This window comes from Indicator indicator, chromosome 4 (assembly GCF_027791375.1).
Source record: "Indicator indicator isolate 239-I01 chromosome 4, UM_Iind_1.1, whole genome shotgun sequence".
NCBI classification, from domain to species: Eukaryota; Metazoa; Chordata; class Aves; order Piciformes; family Indicatoridae; genus Indicator; species Indicator indicator.
Window position 1 is genome coordinate 29,646,270 of NC_072013.1, and position 14,839 is coordinate 29,661,108.

At 44.2% G+C, this 14,839-nt stretch overlaps 1 protein-coding gene across 1 annotated transcript in view; it reads left to right on the forward strand.

Annotated features, from left to right (window-relative positions):
• Positions 1–2,912: 2,912 nt before the first annotated feature.
• RTN1 (reticulon 1) overlaps positions 2,913–14,839 on the forward strand; it is a 121,506-nt gene continuing 109,579 nt past the window's right edge. Inside the window, exon 1 of the mRNA XM_054400302.1 lies at positions 2,913–3,102. Within this exon, the coding sequence (XP_054256277.1) occupies positions 2,913–3,102 (190 nt within the window). The remainder of the gene's footprint in view (positions 3,103–14,839) is intronic.

Consider the following 14,839-nt stretch of genomic DNA (forward strand, 5'->3'; position numbering starts at 1 on the left):
ACATATTTTTGAAAACATACTATATACCATTAACATTGTTAATAGTAACTTTGAAGTCAACAGAGTCTTGGTGGAATCAGAATCACAGAATCATAGAGTCATTTTGGTTGGAAGAGAGCTTTAAGACCATTGAGTCTAATCATCAACCTAACAGTGCTGGGTTCCAAATAAATTATGCCACTCAGCACCACATCTACATGGTTCTTACCAGGGATACTTCCAGGGATGGTTACTCCACCACTACCCTGGGAAGTATGTTCCAGGGCTTGACAACCCTTCTGGGGAAGAAATTTTCCCTAATATCTGACCTAAACCTCCTCTGGTGCAACTTGAGGGTGTTCCCTCTCATCCTATCACTTGTTACTTGGGAGAACAGACCAACCCCCACCTCACTACAACCTCCTTTCAGGTAGTTGCAAAGTCTCCCATTAGTCTGCTTTTCTTCTGCTGGAGAATCCAGACTAACCAAGCCCAGGTCCCTCAGCTGCTCTCAAAAGACTTGTTCCCTAAACCTTTTACCAGATATGTGCCCTTCTCTGGACACATCCCAGGACCTCAATGCCCTTCTTGAAGTGAGAAGGCCCAAAACTGAACCCAGTATTTGAGGTGCAGCCTCACCAGTGCCAAGTACAGAGGAACAATCACTTTCCTTCTCCTTCAGGCCACACTATTTCTTAAACAAGCCAGGATGTTGGCCTTCTTGGCCACCTGGGCACACTGCTGGCTCATGTTCATGTAATCATATAATTCATATGATCAGACAATACACTGTGCATGACATGGTACATGACAAAGGGAAAATTGTGAATTTGCTCATGAGGTGAGCTTTAAGTGCGGCATTTGGCCATACAAACACGACGACTAGAATGTTATGCTAGTGAACTGCAGCAAACACCATCCTATCTTGACAGAAACAAAGAAAATCCAGTGAGCCTGAGCATTTGAGACAGGCTTAAGCATGCTGGAGGGCATGATTTCACCATCATTCCACAATGACATTAAATAATGCTTAATTAATAAATGCTTTATATGTGATTTACAGGGGAATCAGAATTCATGAGGGGTTCATCAGATCTGTATGTTTCAGCTATTTTCCATAGTGGCACCCTCCAGCAAAAAAATTGAGGGTGATATCAAAGACACATTTTCGGTCTCAAAGTGTCTTTGGATTACTTGGAAGTAACTCACAAGTAAAGTTCAGTTTGACTATGTGGTGTAACACCTACCTCTGTAATTGTTTTAACAAAGGAGTGGCTAAACAGGAGATTCCCTGATAATCTTTACCTTCTGGACAGCCATATTTCAGCCAAAGGGTTTGCAGTCATTCCCCGGAGACCTCCAAAAGGACACTCCTGACCATGTCTATCCCACCACTGGAAAGCAGCCCATCTTTGAAGGGCCATGGGGAGCTGGATCGGAACAGCACAGGCTCAGGCAGCTGCAGGACAGCTTCCAGAAGTACATCCTGGACAGGAATAAGGATAAAGGTGGTGATTCTCTGGGAAGATAACACAAATGGAAATGCTCAAGGCTGCTTCTGATACTTTTCATCTTACATTGTGGGCTTGCCCCGAATTTCCTTCCTTGTGCCTGGAAAGAGTAGAAATGTATAAAGTTTTCGAACCAAAGCATAGGCATACTGGAGCTGGAAAGGGTTTGAAGCGTCCCTAGAGATGCCATGAGATGAAGATCACAGCTGGAGGTCTGTGTTGCAACAGGTAAAGAGCCAGATGAGGGTGAAGACTGCTGGCTGGGGCAATTACTCTACACTTTATATCCTGATTTGTCACATCAGAAGAGAGAAGTCCTCCTGTAAGACAAGAAATTTGTTACTTTACCCAGCCAGCGTCAGATCTCCATGCAATGAAGAAATGATCACATACCATACCATGTACCTGACCATTTCCTAATCTGTAGAAGGATGGTAAGGACTCTGTTTCCCTGTACACCTAAGGGATGTCACAGATGCTGTGACCCTGAACTTTCACCTTTTCTAAATCTCATGCTGCTCTTACTAACAGCAAGAATTTCTTCAAGTTCATACCTCTTCTGTAAGCAAGCAAGTACAATGGCACATGGAAAAGGAAAAGGAGGAAAAGGAAAAGAAGGAAAAGGAAAAGAAGGAAAAGGAAAAGAAGGAAAAGGAAAAGAAGGAAAAGGAAAAGAAGGAAAAGGAAAAGAAGGAAAAGGAAAAGAAGGAAAAGGAAAGACGGCAGACAGACACCTGCTGTGAGTTTATTTTGACAAGTGCCATTTGGGTGCAATAAGCTGTGATCATCTCTCCGGAGTGGCTGCAAACGGAAGGGATTGAACTGAGTAAACAAACCCAGGTGCTCAGGAGCAAAGTACGGCTGGGCTCGGGCCTGGCGGGATGAGAACAGAAGGAATGGGGAGCTTTTACGATGCGCTTCACTGTGAGCTGCCTTCCCTCTCCACTAAGCCCGGAGGTGCAGGAGGAGCTGTGGCATGCCGTGGGATGCTCTGGAGATGGGGGGATCCGAGGGGGGGAGGAGGGAGGGGAGGTGGACTGCAGGAGAGGAGAGGAGGAGAAAGGGAGGCGTGTGCTTTCCTGGAAGGGGGCATTTCTTCCCTCACACGCACGCTGATGTCTACCCTGCTGAAGCAGTTAACCGGGGGAGAGCAGCAGCCAGGCTGGCAGATTCCTGTCCTGTGATATGCCAGCCACAGGGTGACGCAAGGGCTGGAAGGCTCCAACTAACAAGCCATTTTCACCTGCGTAATAAGCGCTAGTGGAGATACAGCAGCGGCGGCAGCGGCTCCGAGTCCCTGCAGCCGGCCAGACTCCAGTGCGGCCGCAGCCATCAGCCAGCCCTCGGCGGTCACTGCAGCTGTTTTGGTGGCTCCCGCTGCAGCCTAAGAGCCGGAGACACAGCGGCCGCCTTGCAGGCAGCATGTCAGCCCCGCCGGACCCCCAGGACCTGCTGCTGGCGGGCACTGGGGTGCACTGGGCTGCAGACGGGGCAGACCAGTGTGCAGCTGGGGCTCCGCTGCGGGATGGAGATGGGGCTCAGCAGCAGGAACAGCTGGTTTTCAGCTCGGCCAGGGAACACCCGCCCGTTGCCATGGCGACTGCATCCCCAGGTAAAAGGCGAGGGGTACCCAGGGATGCTCAACAAAGGGACCTTGGTGGCAGCATCTCTTGATTGTCTCGTTCCTAACCCTATCCTGGTTCTTCTCTCAGTCTGGCTGCTTGGAAACATTTCTGATGAGTTAGTGAGCGCCTGTAGGAAAAGAGATAACAACGAGCAATTGCGGCCTTTGCAAATAATAATTTTTGCTGATGTGGGGGAGGGAGGATGCAATACCCAGCCAAGTTCCCTAAAGCTCCTTGCTGTTTGGTAGGCACAGGACAGCCAGATTTCAGTCTGGCATGATGGGGCTCTGTCCTCATTCATCATACACCTGTACACATCTGGAGTGACAGATCTCAAAGTAGTTACTTCAGCTATTCCTCATGCACCTGGAATTCCTGCATGATCCCTGATATTATTTCAACATGTAGCTTTTAATGGAGTCCCTGTTCTGTAGTGTTTGTATATTTTCTGCATGCTTTTGAGACATGTCCTTTGGTTGCTCTGTTTTCCTTCTTTAGTTTTGTTTTGTTTTTTTTTTTAGGTGTGTTTGACTTAAGGTACATTCAGTTTAGCTAGGGTTTGAAGGTTTGTTGATTTTCAGTTTACTTTTGGGATGTATTTGAATTCCTTTGATTTAGGGATCTATTCTTTAGTGGGTGTGATAATAGCAGGTATATATTTATTAATGAATCCCAGGAGGTTTCAGCTTCCGGTAGCTCCTGGTAGAAATGTATGGGGAAAAATGACTCTGTTTCTCTCTTAGTGACACTTCCCTACTTTCTTTCCCATTACCACCCATCAAAGAACCCAGATAACCAAATAACCCAGCCCTAGGGAAGCTGGTGAATCCCATCTAGATTCCTTTTTGCTGGGAAGTAGAGGTTTCCGTTATACAGCTTAACAGTATTAAACTTGTCTTGAGTAAGTTGAGGGTCAGGGCTTGGGACTGGAATCGGTCTCCATTATGCAATAGCTGCAGGAGCATTAGGAACTGCGTTTTTGGGCTGAGTCCTTTCTAATCCCCTCCAGTCAATCAGCACGAAGAGGAGCTGGCCAGAAACAACACAGTCTGCAGGACTATGTGTATTATTCCACTGATTCCCATCTGTATGTTTTATTTCAGTGTCTGAGTGTGCATCTGTGTGCTCTCAACATGGATGTTTCCCTGGTGCTTTTCTGCCTGATTGATGCTGCTGAGTTCAGTAGTAAAATGGGATCTAACACCCATGGGCTGGTGTGGGAAATGTTTTGCTGTTTTGTAGTTTTGGGCAGGCAGCTAATCTGCTGATGTGCTGCTGTTCATTTGCTGATCTGCGTGGTAGTTTGTGAAATGTGGCTTTTTACTGGAGAGACAGATGGCCTGTAATGTGAGGCTGTATTAGGTGAAGAGGGGAAAGACTGGGGTCTCCAGGTCGGGTTACCTGAACAGTGGCTAAATATGAAAAAAGGGAAAGGATCCTATGAGCTTTTGTTATTAATTGATGGATAAAAATATAGCCATGCTGAATCTTAGTGTACAGAACAAAGAGGGGTGGTCTTTTAAATTGTGTAAGTTCCCATTAAGTTGAATGGCTGTGATACTGCTTATGTTCAGTGAAGGCTTCTTCAGGCTTAACCTCATGTGCAGATTCAAGCTTAGAGAATGAAGAGTAGACAGGGGGAAAAAAAGATAAGAAAAGAAAAAAAAAAAAGAAGAAAGAAAGAAGAAAGGAAAAAAGGAGGAAAGAATGAAGAAAGAATAGGAAAAAGAAGCAAAATAATTTTTGGCTTTTGGAATCCTCTGCAGAGGTGCTTCAGACATGTTTGCATGTGTCAAACTGGCCAGGTGGAGAAAAAGTGAGCAATACAGACTTCCTTGGTGTTTGCTAGCTGTGTATTGACAGTGCCAAAATAGCAATATTGTAATGAGTAGCAATGTCTTTAAACATTTCCCATTTTGTTCTCCCTGTTAGGTGGCTCTCTGTGTGTCTGGTTGGCCATGACAGTCAGAACAGCATCCCAAGCAGTACAGTCCTGTACACACTGTCTCCTTTTCTGTTTGTGGCAGTAGCACCTGCATTTCTGTTATTATTTAGACAGCTGCAGCTCTCACTCCCTTCATGGGGGGCAGGTATTTCAGAAAACTCTTTAATTCTCCTGCTCAGAGAGGAATTCCTGCATGTTCCTAGGCTGTAGGAATGGATCCAGAAGGAGTTACCTGGGTCCATCAGGAGTTATTTAGCTCCAGCAACTTACAATATTGCCATAAACTCACAATGTCCCTTATAGAATCAGGGACACTTTAAACAAGCAAGAATGAATCCAAACATGAGTGAACTGGATAGTAGTTTCCAGGTAGTTTCCCAACACATCCTCTATCTTCCTCCACACCTCTCAAACCACTCTTTTGGTGAAAACCACGGTTATGCTCTTTGAGGCAAGAATAGGGTTTGGAGACTGAGATGTTCTCCAGCATGAAAATAATTGAAAATAAATGGTGGGAATTTATCACAAATTGTACAGAAGTTTTCTTATACAGCCTAAAAATTTGCAGTCTTGCCCTGATCTTGGCTTTTGTTTTAAGTTTGAAAACCAGCCAAGGATTGTTGAAAGGTTCAGGAATATTTTCAGGCTGGCCATGGGCCAGGCTTTGAGCCAAACTGGCTTTGTGTCAAAGCCTTGTGAGTGGTTTCTGAATGATGAAAAGCAATGGATTTCATTCTTTGTTCTTTGGATCAACCAAAATCAGCAATGATTGAGACTACAGAAAAGAATTCCCACGAGGAGCAGAAAGCTGAGAGATTTCTCAGGCAAAGTTAAGGCAGTAAGGAGCTGCGGATCCCACATCTGCAACAGTGAAGATTGACTCCAGTAGCTTCTGGGAAGGAACAAAGCTGTTTATCTTGCTTTCATACTTAGCCTCTGAATATTTTTGCTGAAAACATTTCTCTCCCTCAAATAGAGATTTTCTTTCTTTCCCAAAGATGAATTTGGTTCAGAGTGAGAGGAGCTTTCAGACAGTGCTTGCAAAGGCTGAAGGCTGAAGCAGTCCTGAAAGGATGCTGAGCAGTTGCATGTTGGTGAAGAGAGCCCCATGCCACCCAACACACCATCTGGTCACAGATTCTGTTATTTATTTTTATACATCAACAGTGATTAAAACTCCTTGAAGAGAATTATTTCCAAAAATACTACCCAGGCTACTAGGCATTCCCCAGGATAAATACATATGGCTTCCTTCAGAGAATGGCAAAATGTAAGAATGACAGCACCTCCAACTGCAGACACGCTTGGGTGGAGAACAAATGGGAAAAGGGCAGGAACTCATACACATGGTGATTCCTCTGCTAGGATTTGGAAAGCTGTGTGCAGCCTTGTGCAGCACTGATGGATATCTGCAGGGTGAGATACAGCCAGCAGTGGTATGTCCCTACGTCCGTATAGCTGGGATTAAGTGGTCTGCAGCGAGGCCTGCCTGGTGGTATTCACACCAAGATGCTCTTTGCCTTCAGAATGGCCACAGTAGTCAACACATCCCTGGAAATCCTGGCCCATTTCCAGCTGTCTCAAAGATAGGTCACAGGTGGGGTCTAGCTGCTGAAAGGAGAGTTGGTCAGTGCCAGAAGAGATGGCATTAATAACTAGGACATGTCTGTGGGGACACAATGGGATGGCAAATATGGCCAATGGGATTGATTTGGATCCCCTGAGGTGCCTCAATGGCACAAAAGTCCTATGCTTATTGGACTGAATGACACCCATGTGGTATGTGCCAGCAAGGTGAGGTGGAAAGGAAGGACTAGAAGCTGCTTGGATAAGGCAAATGAGTTGAGGAACAGCCTCTATGTGCTGAGGAGCAATGAGAGACTAAATCCCAGTAATGTTTTGTGGTCTGATGAGTGTAGATGTAGCACACAAGACCATGAGAGGTTGTGGCTTCTGCTGCTCTGTGATGAGAATGGACTATGGAACCTCAGTGCTTGTAGTGAAGACATTTTCTACACACATGAGTTGTAGAGGTTGAGTTTGACATCATGTGCTGTGCACATGCCTGCTCTCACCATGAGCTAGCACATTAACCTCCTGCCAGCAAGTGACTGCAGTGAGGTGCTCCTAATATAAGCCTGTAGTTGTAAATCTGAGTTTATTTTTTCTCTCCAGTTACTGGCAGCTTTACACCTCAACTTCCAAAAGAGCTTTTGTGATGGTTTTCAGGCAGCTTGAGAACCGTGTGGTTGACCTGGGTAGAGAAAAGTGGGTATGGACATGAACGTCTGCACTGCTGGGGTTTGGCACTGATGCTTTTCAAAGATGTCGGAGCACAATCAAATGCAGCAGGTTCCCCAAGGCAACTGGCTCAGCTGCTCTCTGGGGCCTTCCCACCCCTTTCCAAGTATTGCTTTAGCAAGAGCTCTCCCTCCCTAATCATCCATGGCAATGTGCTGCTCAAGGCCATGTCCACCGTGGAGGCCAAGATAAAAAACTGGATTTTTCAACTTGCAATAGAAAGAATCTTGATAGGTGGATTCACTGAGCTATGCAAATGCCACAGGGGAACCTAAGCAGCTGTTTGTAAATATGCCCTTGAATGCTAGACAATCTTGCTCAGGTTTAGCCAACTGAGGCCTGATTTAGTCTCACTTTGGAAAGGTATGTATATTCCTGCCAATTCTGTTATTGACATTTTAGTCCTTCCTGATATAGAGATTTACTTTTAAAAAAAAAATTTCTCTGCTCCTTAGATTAATCCCTCTGACATACTGGTGTGAATGAAGGTGTTGAATATCATTTCGTGCAGGTTCCCCACATTCTGTGTGACTTTGTGAATGCGATCAGATTTTGCAGATTTGGACAGAAACAGTGGTCCTTCTTGGATTCTTCTGTTCCTGTAATTTTCATAAAGCTTGACAAAGTGGCCATTTCATCACAGCCCACAATCAGTCATCTAAAAAAAAATCTTGTTGAAATACCATCCTTCATTCTCACTTGGGTGAAGTAGGAGCAATGGCTCCTATTTGGCTCCTCCAGCAAGAGCTCTGTATCTGGGGGTGAAAAGTGCTATTGGAGGTGCACAAACACTCCTGTTTTAAAATCTGTGCCGCAATGTAGTTCTCCGCTCCATACAGATCAAAATGCAGCTCTCTTTGCCCTGCTCCCCACAGGGATGCAGGTAGCTCCATTCCCCTTCATGGCTGTAAATAGGTTGAGGAAGAAGATGAGGAAGATGAAAGAGCAGAGTAGTACCAGTAAGGGTGACTCAACTGCCTTATTTTAATCTTCATCACTCAGGAATGAAATGCTTTATTTATAGGCATGGGACTGAGGAGGAGAGGAATAGTGTGGAGGGGGGAGGCTTTGGATGTCCCAGTTGTGGCAAGCATTGGGTTTTGCATGTTGCAGTATTTCCAGGGCTGTGAGTCTCTCCTGGACTGGATGGTTCTCTATATCTCACTGGTGTAAGGGTCCTGGGGGCCACATCTGCCTCCTCTTTTTTCTGCAGCTCTGTAAATGCCATTCAACAACGCCGTAAATTTCATTTCCCCCCACCCCCCAAACTGTAGTGTGCAGCACAGATACATCAGCATGTGTTCCAAGTCTGCCCAGGGATGGTGACCCCAGAAAATGCCTTTGGCTCAGTTCTGGAAAAGTTTGGGCAGATCCCACAGGTCTGCTTATCATGTCTTCACAGACCATCCCACAAAAGAATGCTGGCCCAGCTGCATGCCCTGGATTGAGGAGGATGATTAGGACTAATGTTTCACTTTACTTTAGTCCCAGAGACCTGAATTGGTCCTAAGACCTACTTACTTTGTGCTCATTTGTTTGAGCTCAAAGTTCCTGAAATAGCCAAGGAGTTGTGCTGCAGCTCCACGTTATCAACAGGGAATGGAGGTTTTTAAATGGGTGACATCTTAGGAACTTACCTCACTTTCCCTCATGAGTAGTCAGTACCTCTAAAATGGGCCAGGCATGCACTAAGCCTTTTTCATTTTTAATGTAGCATTTATGTACTCGTGTCTGTTTTTCATGTTGTATTCTCTTACTGCCAGGACAGAGCTGCTTATGAAATTCTGGGGATTCTTGTTTTTCTTGGCTTGTTTGTTGTTGGATTTTTTTCAAATAAAATAAGGCCATCACATAGCAAACCATGCTTCAAGTAATGAAGCAATTATTTGTAATTAGTTTTCTACTTCAGGGAAAGTAAATATATGTGCTGCTGTAGACTTGGCAGGATTCAGCACTCAGGAACACACCCCACATTTAGTATTCTTGGGTTTTAAGTCACTCATGATTTATGGTCATCCTGTTTGTCTAAGAACCCTCCCATACCTTTCAATGGTGAGAATACATTCTTGGCACGCACCTGCAACACAAGACTCGAAATAGAAGAGACCTTAATCACCTGTTTCAGTCCTTCTTGTTTCAATAAAGTATTTAAAATCCTAACCATGTGTTTTGATGAATGTAAGGATAATTAAAGTGGAAGATACATCATGGATAAACTAGCTGTATTACCCATTAGACCGGACTGCTTCGGGCCACTTTTGTGTAACATAGAGGCACTAGCACTTACCTATCTCGTTACAACACTGTGAGAATTAACATTTAAAGATATAAAACTTGTGATGAGAATCATTACAGTGTTGGTGGTGTTTATTTTGATCTATTGTGTGTGTCCAAATGAGACTAAAAATTGTTGGAAATGACTATAGCCTTCATAAGCCTGTCTCTTTCAAGTATTAAGGTGTTATCTCATAAGCATTTGCTTTATACTTTAATATTCCTTAAAAGTGGGCTTTTCCATCTTTATTCAAATAACAGCTGCTAGAAGAGTTCTTTGAATATTTCTTTCACTGCTGTAATGAGATGCCTGCCCTTGATGCAGCCTCCAATTATGAGATTTTGTATCAGAAAAGGTAGCCAGTTCTTCAGAGGGTGTTTCAACACCGTTGCCATTAACAGCTGCAATATCCCCAACATCTCCTTCCTTTTGTAACAGTGACTCTCATCCTGGATGTGGTGCTGCAGTGGGGTGTTTGCTTGGGTACAGGTGGGAACTGAGTGTGGGAGGATGCTCACCGCAGAACAAGAGTGACTGCAGACCTGCAGTAAGTCAGCTCGAGGCTTCACTATGTCTAACATGAATTAGATCTCATTTTTCAGCAGTGATGAATTTATTAATAGCAGCTGATTTATTGTTGGCAGATTTAAAGACATTGAAGGGCTTGTTAACTGCAGCCAGTATAAACCAAATGGACAGGGCAGCCTTGTCAGGGAGGAAATCTTCCTGCTTCCAGCCCCTGGTTATCCTGTGATTCCCTGGTCTCTGAGGTTTTCCACCATGCACATATCAGTCCATGTCTTGAATATACACATGGGTGCCTATGGACAGCTGAGTACAAGGAACCACAGCACCAGGACATGTCCTCTAGCTATGGGGCCAGGCAGGAGCCTCTCACTGTCAGTGCTGGCAGCTCTGTCTCCCAAACACAGGCCAGGATGGCCACCCCTCACCTCATGAAAGCACCCTTCATATGCACATCACAAAGCTGCAAATGCAGAAGTTACAGGTCTGAACCAAATCCCCAACCTCTCCCTGCCTGCCCTGTGTTAGTCACTGGGTGTAATCCCCACCCTAGGCAGCCTCTGCAACACAATTGAGCAGAGAGGGGCTGTAGACAGCTTGAGCCATCACAATTTGTGCTGATATACTTCTGCTGAGCCTGGCCCCAAAAGCTCTCTGGGTTACCTTTAAAAGAGTTGCTGGAGAGGCAGGCTGCATTTGTGGCTCAAAATCAGCAAGGGAGTTTTGCCATTTACAGTCCTGAACACACCCCTGCAACTTGAAGGTAGCAAGGCTGATCCAGAGAGGATGCCTACACTCACCAAAGACAGAATTTTGCGTGCGAGGGGGGTGAGGAGTTCTTCACCCCACATAGGTCCTGACATGCACATAGCCAGCAGAGAAGCTCTGCTTGGAAATGCTTTTAATCCCAAACTCATTGGCAGGCCAAAGGACTAGGTCTTGAGCAAAGCCTAGATGTTGATCTCAGTCTGCCACCACTGCTCTAATGTTCACCTGTATTTGGGTCAACTGGGTGCCTTTCCTTGTGCCAGGAATATGCACTGAGGCCACAGCCAGGGCGGGAGGTGCTGGGGAGCACAGCATCTCATTTCTGCTCTGATCTGCTGAGCAACATCCCCATGTGCTTTGTGGGAGGCTGCAATAAAGTTTCACAGGTAGCATCTCTCCACTGACTACTGATGTATGGCAGCGTCTGAATTCCATTAAGTCTTAATTAGGTCTTTCCCTTGATGTCCTTAATTTAGAGGCAAAAGAGATGCACTTGCTGTTCATGTGCGTAGGACATATTTTGCATTTTGGGATATTTTCATTCCTGTTGACTTCAGCAATGAAGTACAGTGCAACATGCTGGAAATTAAATGTGCACTGCCGCTGAACTGGAGGCTTCATTGTTCTGTGTGCAGGTAGAGCTGTAGGAGATGAACAGTGATCACAGCTTACTGCAGGCTGATTGGAGGAGTCAAAAGGAAAATGCCTTCTCCTACCCCTTATAAATGTGGTGAAAATGTGTATCTCAGCTTTGCTCACCACTTTTTCATCTGCTGCTTTGTGGTCCTGTATGTCTTAGCACGTACCATGTTTGCCGGTGTGCTGGGTTTCTTTCCTTTTTATTACAAAGGTTTGTATCTTTGATAAACAACATTGACCAAACAGATGCTCTAAACTGCAAGGTTGCTGTACATTAAACTTTAATTGAGGCAATTGCCTTTGATGTGGGGCTGACCTAAAGCTGAAGCTGATTCTTCTCTTTTGCAGCTTCTGCAGTTCTTTAAAAGAGCCATAATGCAGCATTTATCTCGCTGTTTTCGCTACTGCTCTAGCAAAAATATCACTGTTGTTGAATATTTAATTGATTTCTCAGAACCTTCTGGTTATTCTGAAAGTCTGTGTGTATAATCTGTGATTCTCAGACCATAATTAATTTGTAGGAAAAGTGTTGGACCCAAAGGCAAAACTCCAAGATGATCTGTGAGGGCCAGGAGAAGTCCCAGAGGAGGTAACCTCCTCTGAACACATTGCTTAATGAAAGAAAAGAGGCTTTGGTTCTTCTGTGCAGTAGCTCTGTTTATTGCTTTCACTAAGCAGAAATTCTTATATCAAAATGCCTGGTAAGTGGCAACTTGATTACAGTTGCCACTTACCAAGACAACATTTTTACATCATTTCTGAACAATTTGGAGTAAATTGTTAGTAAGTGGTGTCTAATTCTCTACTTTAAAAGTTTGATGTCTGTTCAATGTGGGTATGTAGGGTATGGGATTGGGAAGTAAAGCAAACAATTTCTGCTCAGACGTGGAGTCACTGAGTAAAATCTGGGTTATTTTTACATAGGGACCCTGCCTTTGAAAATGCCTGCCTGTCCCTGCTGATGCTAGAACTGAATTCCTGAAATTGAATATTTTTGCCATCAGACAAAAAAAGAAAGTATTTCCACATTATTTTTTTTTTTAATAGTGAAATCTTAGAAATCAGTGTCTGCCTTTTCAAATGATTCCCAAATCAATTCAGGTGTTTCACCTGATTTGGCAGGCAGCATGCACCCTGTCTTCATTTAGTTCTACAGTAGGACTTTTATTCCAAATACACATATATTCTGTTTAAAAAGAATTAATTCTGGCCTGCAGAGTTCTCTATTCTGTTTCAGAATTGCCATGTCACACACATTTGTTCTGGGATTTTTTTCCTACCCTAAATGATAGCACTGGAGATTACAGTGGATCATCTGAGCAGCTCTCATAGTAAAAGCCAGTTGCCATTTTGGGAATTTTTTTCCCCTCAAATTCTTTTTGACATTAGTCTTTATAATTCGGTTGCTATGTACTAGAAGTTCAGGTCAGAGCTAAGGGGACAGATTAGGGCTTTACACTGTGTGAATTATGAGCAATCTCCTCTCACTTTGAACATGGTAAACAGACCATGTATAATCCCTGGAATATTTGGTAGATCTGCCAGGCCATGAAGATGGCATTTGTAATATTTGTCTAACCACATGTATTTTTACGTGGTTATCCATCCCTTATCATCCAAACTCTGATCAAAAGCAGCCTGAGGAGAGAGGGCTGGACAAAGACTGAGAAGAAAATAGACCATTCCCAGTAGGAGATTTCAGAGTTTGGGCTTCTTTCACACCCCCCCTCCCCCCCCCCCCCCCTCTGTTGCTTTTTGATGAATCGTTCTTCTAACCTACTTTAACTCAATCATCTAGCATGCTAGATGTTTTGCAGATGAATCATACTGTGCACTGCACTTATGCATATCTGCTGTGCAAGTATATTGTCAGCTTGTGCTTGACAACCTACCAGCAAACAAGGTTTTGGTTTTGTGTGGGTTTTTTAAATTATTTTTTGTTTTGTTTTGTTTTGTTCTGTTTTCTGGAAGCTTGGGCTACTAGCATCATTCTGCAAGTGAGAATAATGCAGCCACTGTTAATAAATCAGCCTGAGTCCAAGGATGTTTCACCACTCTCACTGCCTCCTTGATTAGCATTATCCTCAGAGGTATAAATTAAAGAGGAAAATACATAATCTGGGAAGCTTTCCAGCATCATCTTTGAAAATGTGAGCTCAATGCTTTGCTGAGGTTCCCTGGTGGAGGAATGCTAATAGCAATGCTGAGGATGTGCTCTGATTGAACCCCGTAGAGTAGAAAGATGCACAGAATGGTTTCGTTTCTTTTTCCCTTTGTCATCAAGATATTTTCTAATGGGATCTGTGCAGGATGAATCTTGAACTGTTTCTACATAGTTCTGTGAACTGGTCCCAGAAGTGCAGCTTCGTTCACTCCCTTTTCTACTACTTGTTCTTTTAGTCCGACATCTGCCTAAAATATGTGACAAGTTTTCCCATCTCAGCCTGCAGATAATTGCCTGCAGCTGTTAGCAGTGAGTGGACACAGTCCCTCTGCTCTATCGGTCCAAAGCCTGAGCTTCAGCCATAAAGACTTTAGGAATTTATTCTAACTGTTCCTACGAGGTGTCATCAAAGCTGGATGGTGACTCCCGACGCCTCCCTTCTTGCCAAGGAAAGAAAAATGTGCTTCAGAATGTGCTGATTTGCAAAAAAAATATTTCACAGGGAGGGTTTGGTTTTAGCAAACGTCCAGCTGTGTTAAATGAGCAGGAAGGGATTTTTCAGCATATCAGCAGCATCTTGGAAATGTAAAATGCCACATCCTCCAGCACTTTCTTAGAAGTCACTTTTCCCCTTCCCCTGCCTGTAACCTGCTTGGGTGTTTGGTATTTACTGGAATTAGGAGTTCAGCAGGACAGTAGCACTCGGAGCCTTGCTCTATAATGTCTCTCTTGGGTTTTTTGCTGTCTCTTGGTTAGAATTCTGCCAAGATCATCCTTTGCTTTCCAAGTGAAAGGTGGTGAAAAGCATAAAATACAAGACTAAGCTGGTGTTTCTCTGATTGCATTTTGATGAGGCGTAAGGAAGTAGATACCTTTATTACTGATGTGTGGTGGAGTGAAGAATCTTACAAATAGTCCCCAGTAGCTGCATTTGAACCAGGTCTGGGTTTGCTGAGGCCCCGCTTTAAGAGAGTCTCAGCTTTATCATTGGTGACTCAGTTTGTGGGGCCTCTCAGGCTGAGGTTCCAAAAAGTCATTCCTCTCGACTGAAAAATGTAGGGCAGCTATTTTTTGCTAAGGTGCATGGAGATAGGTGTTTTTTTATGC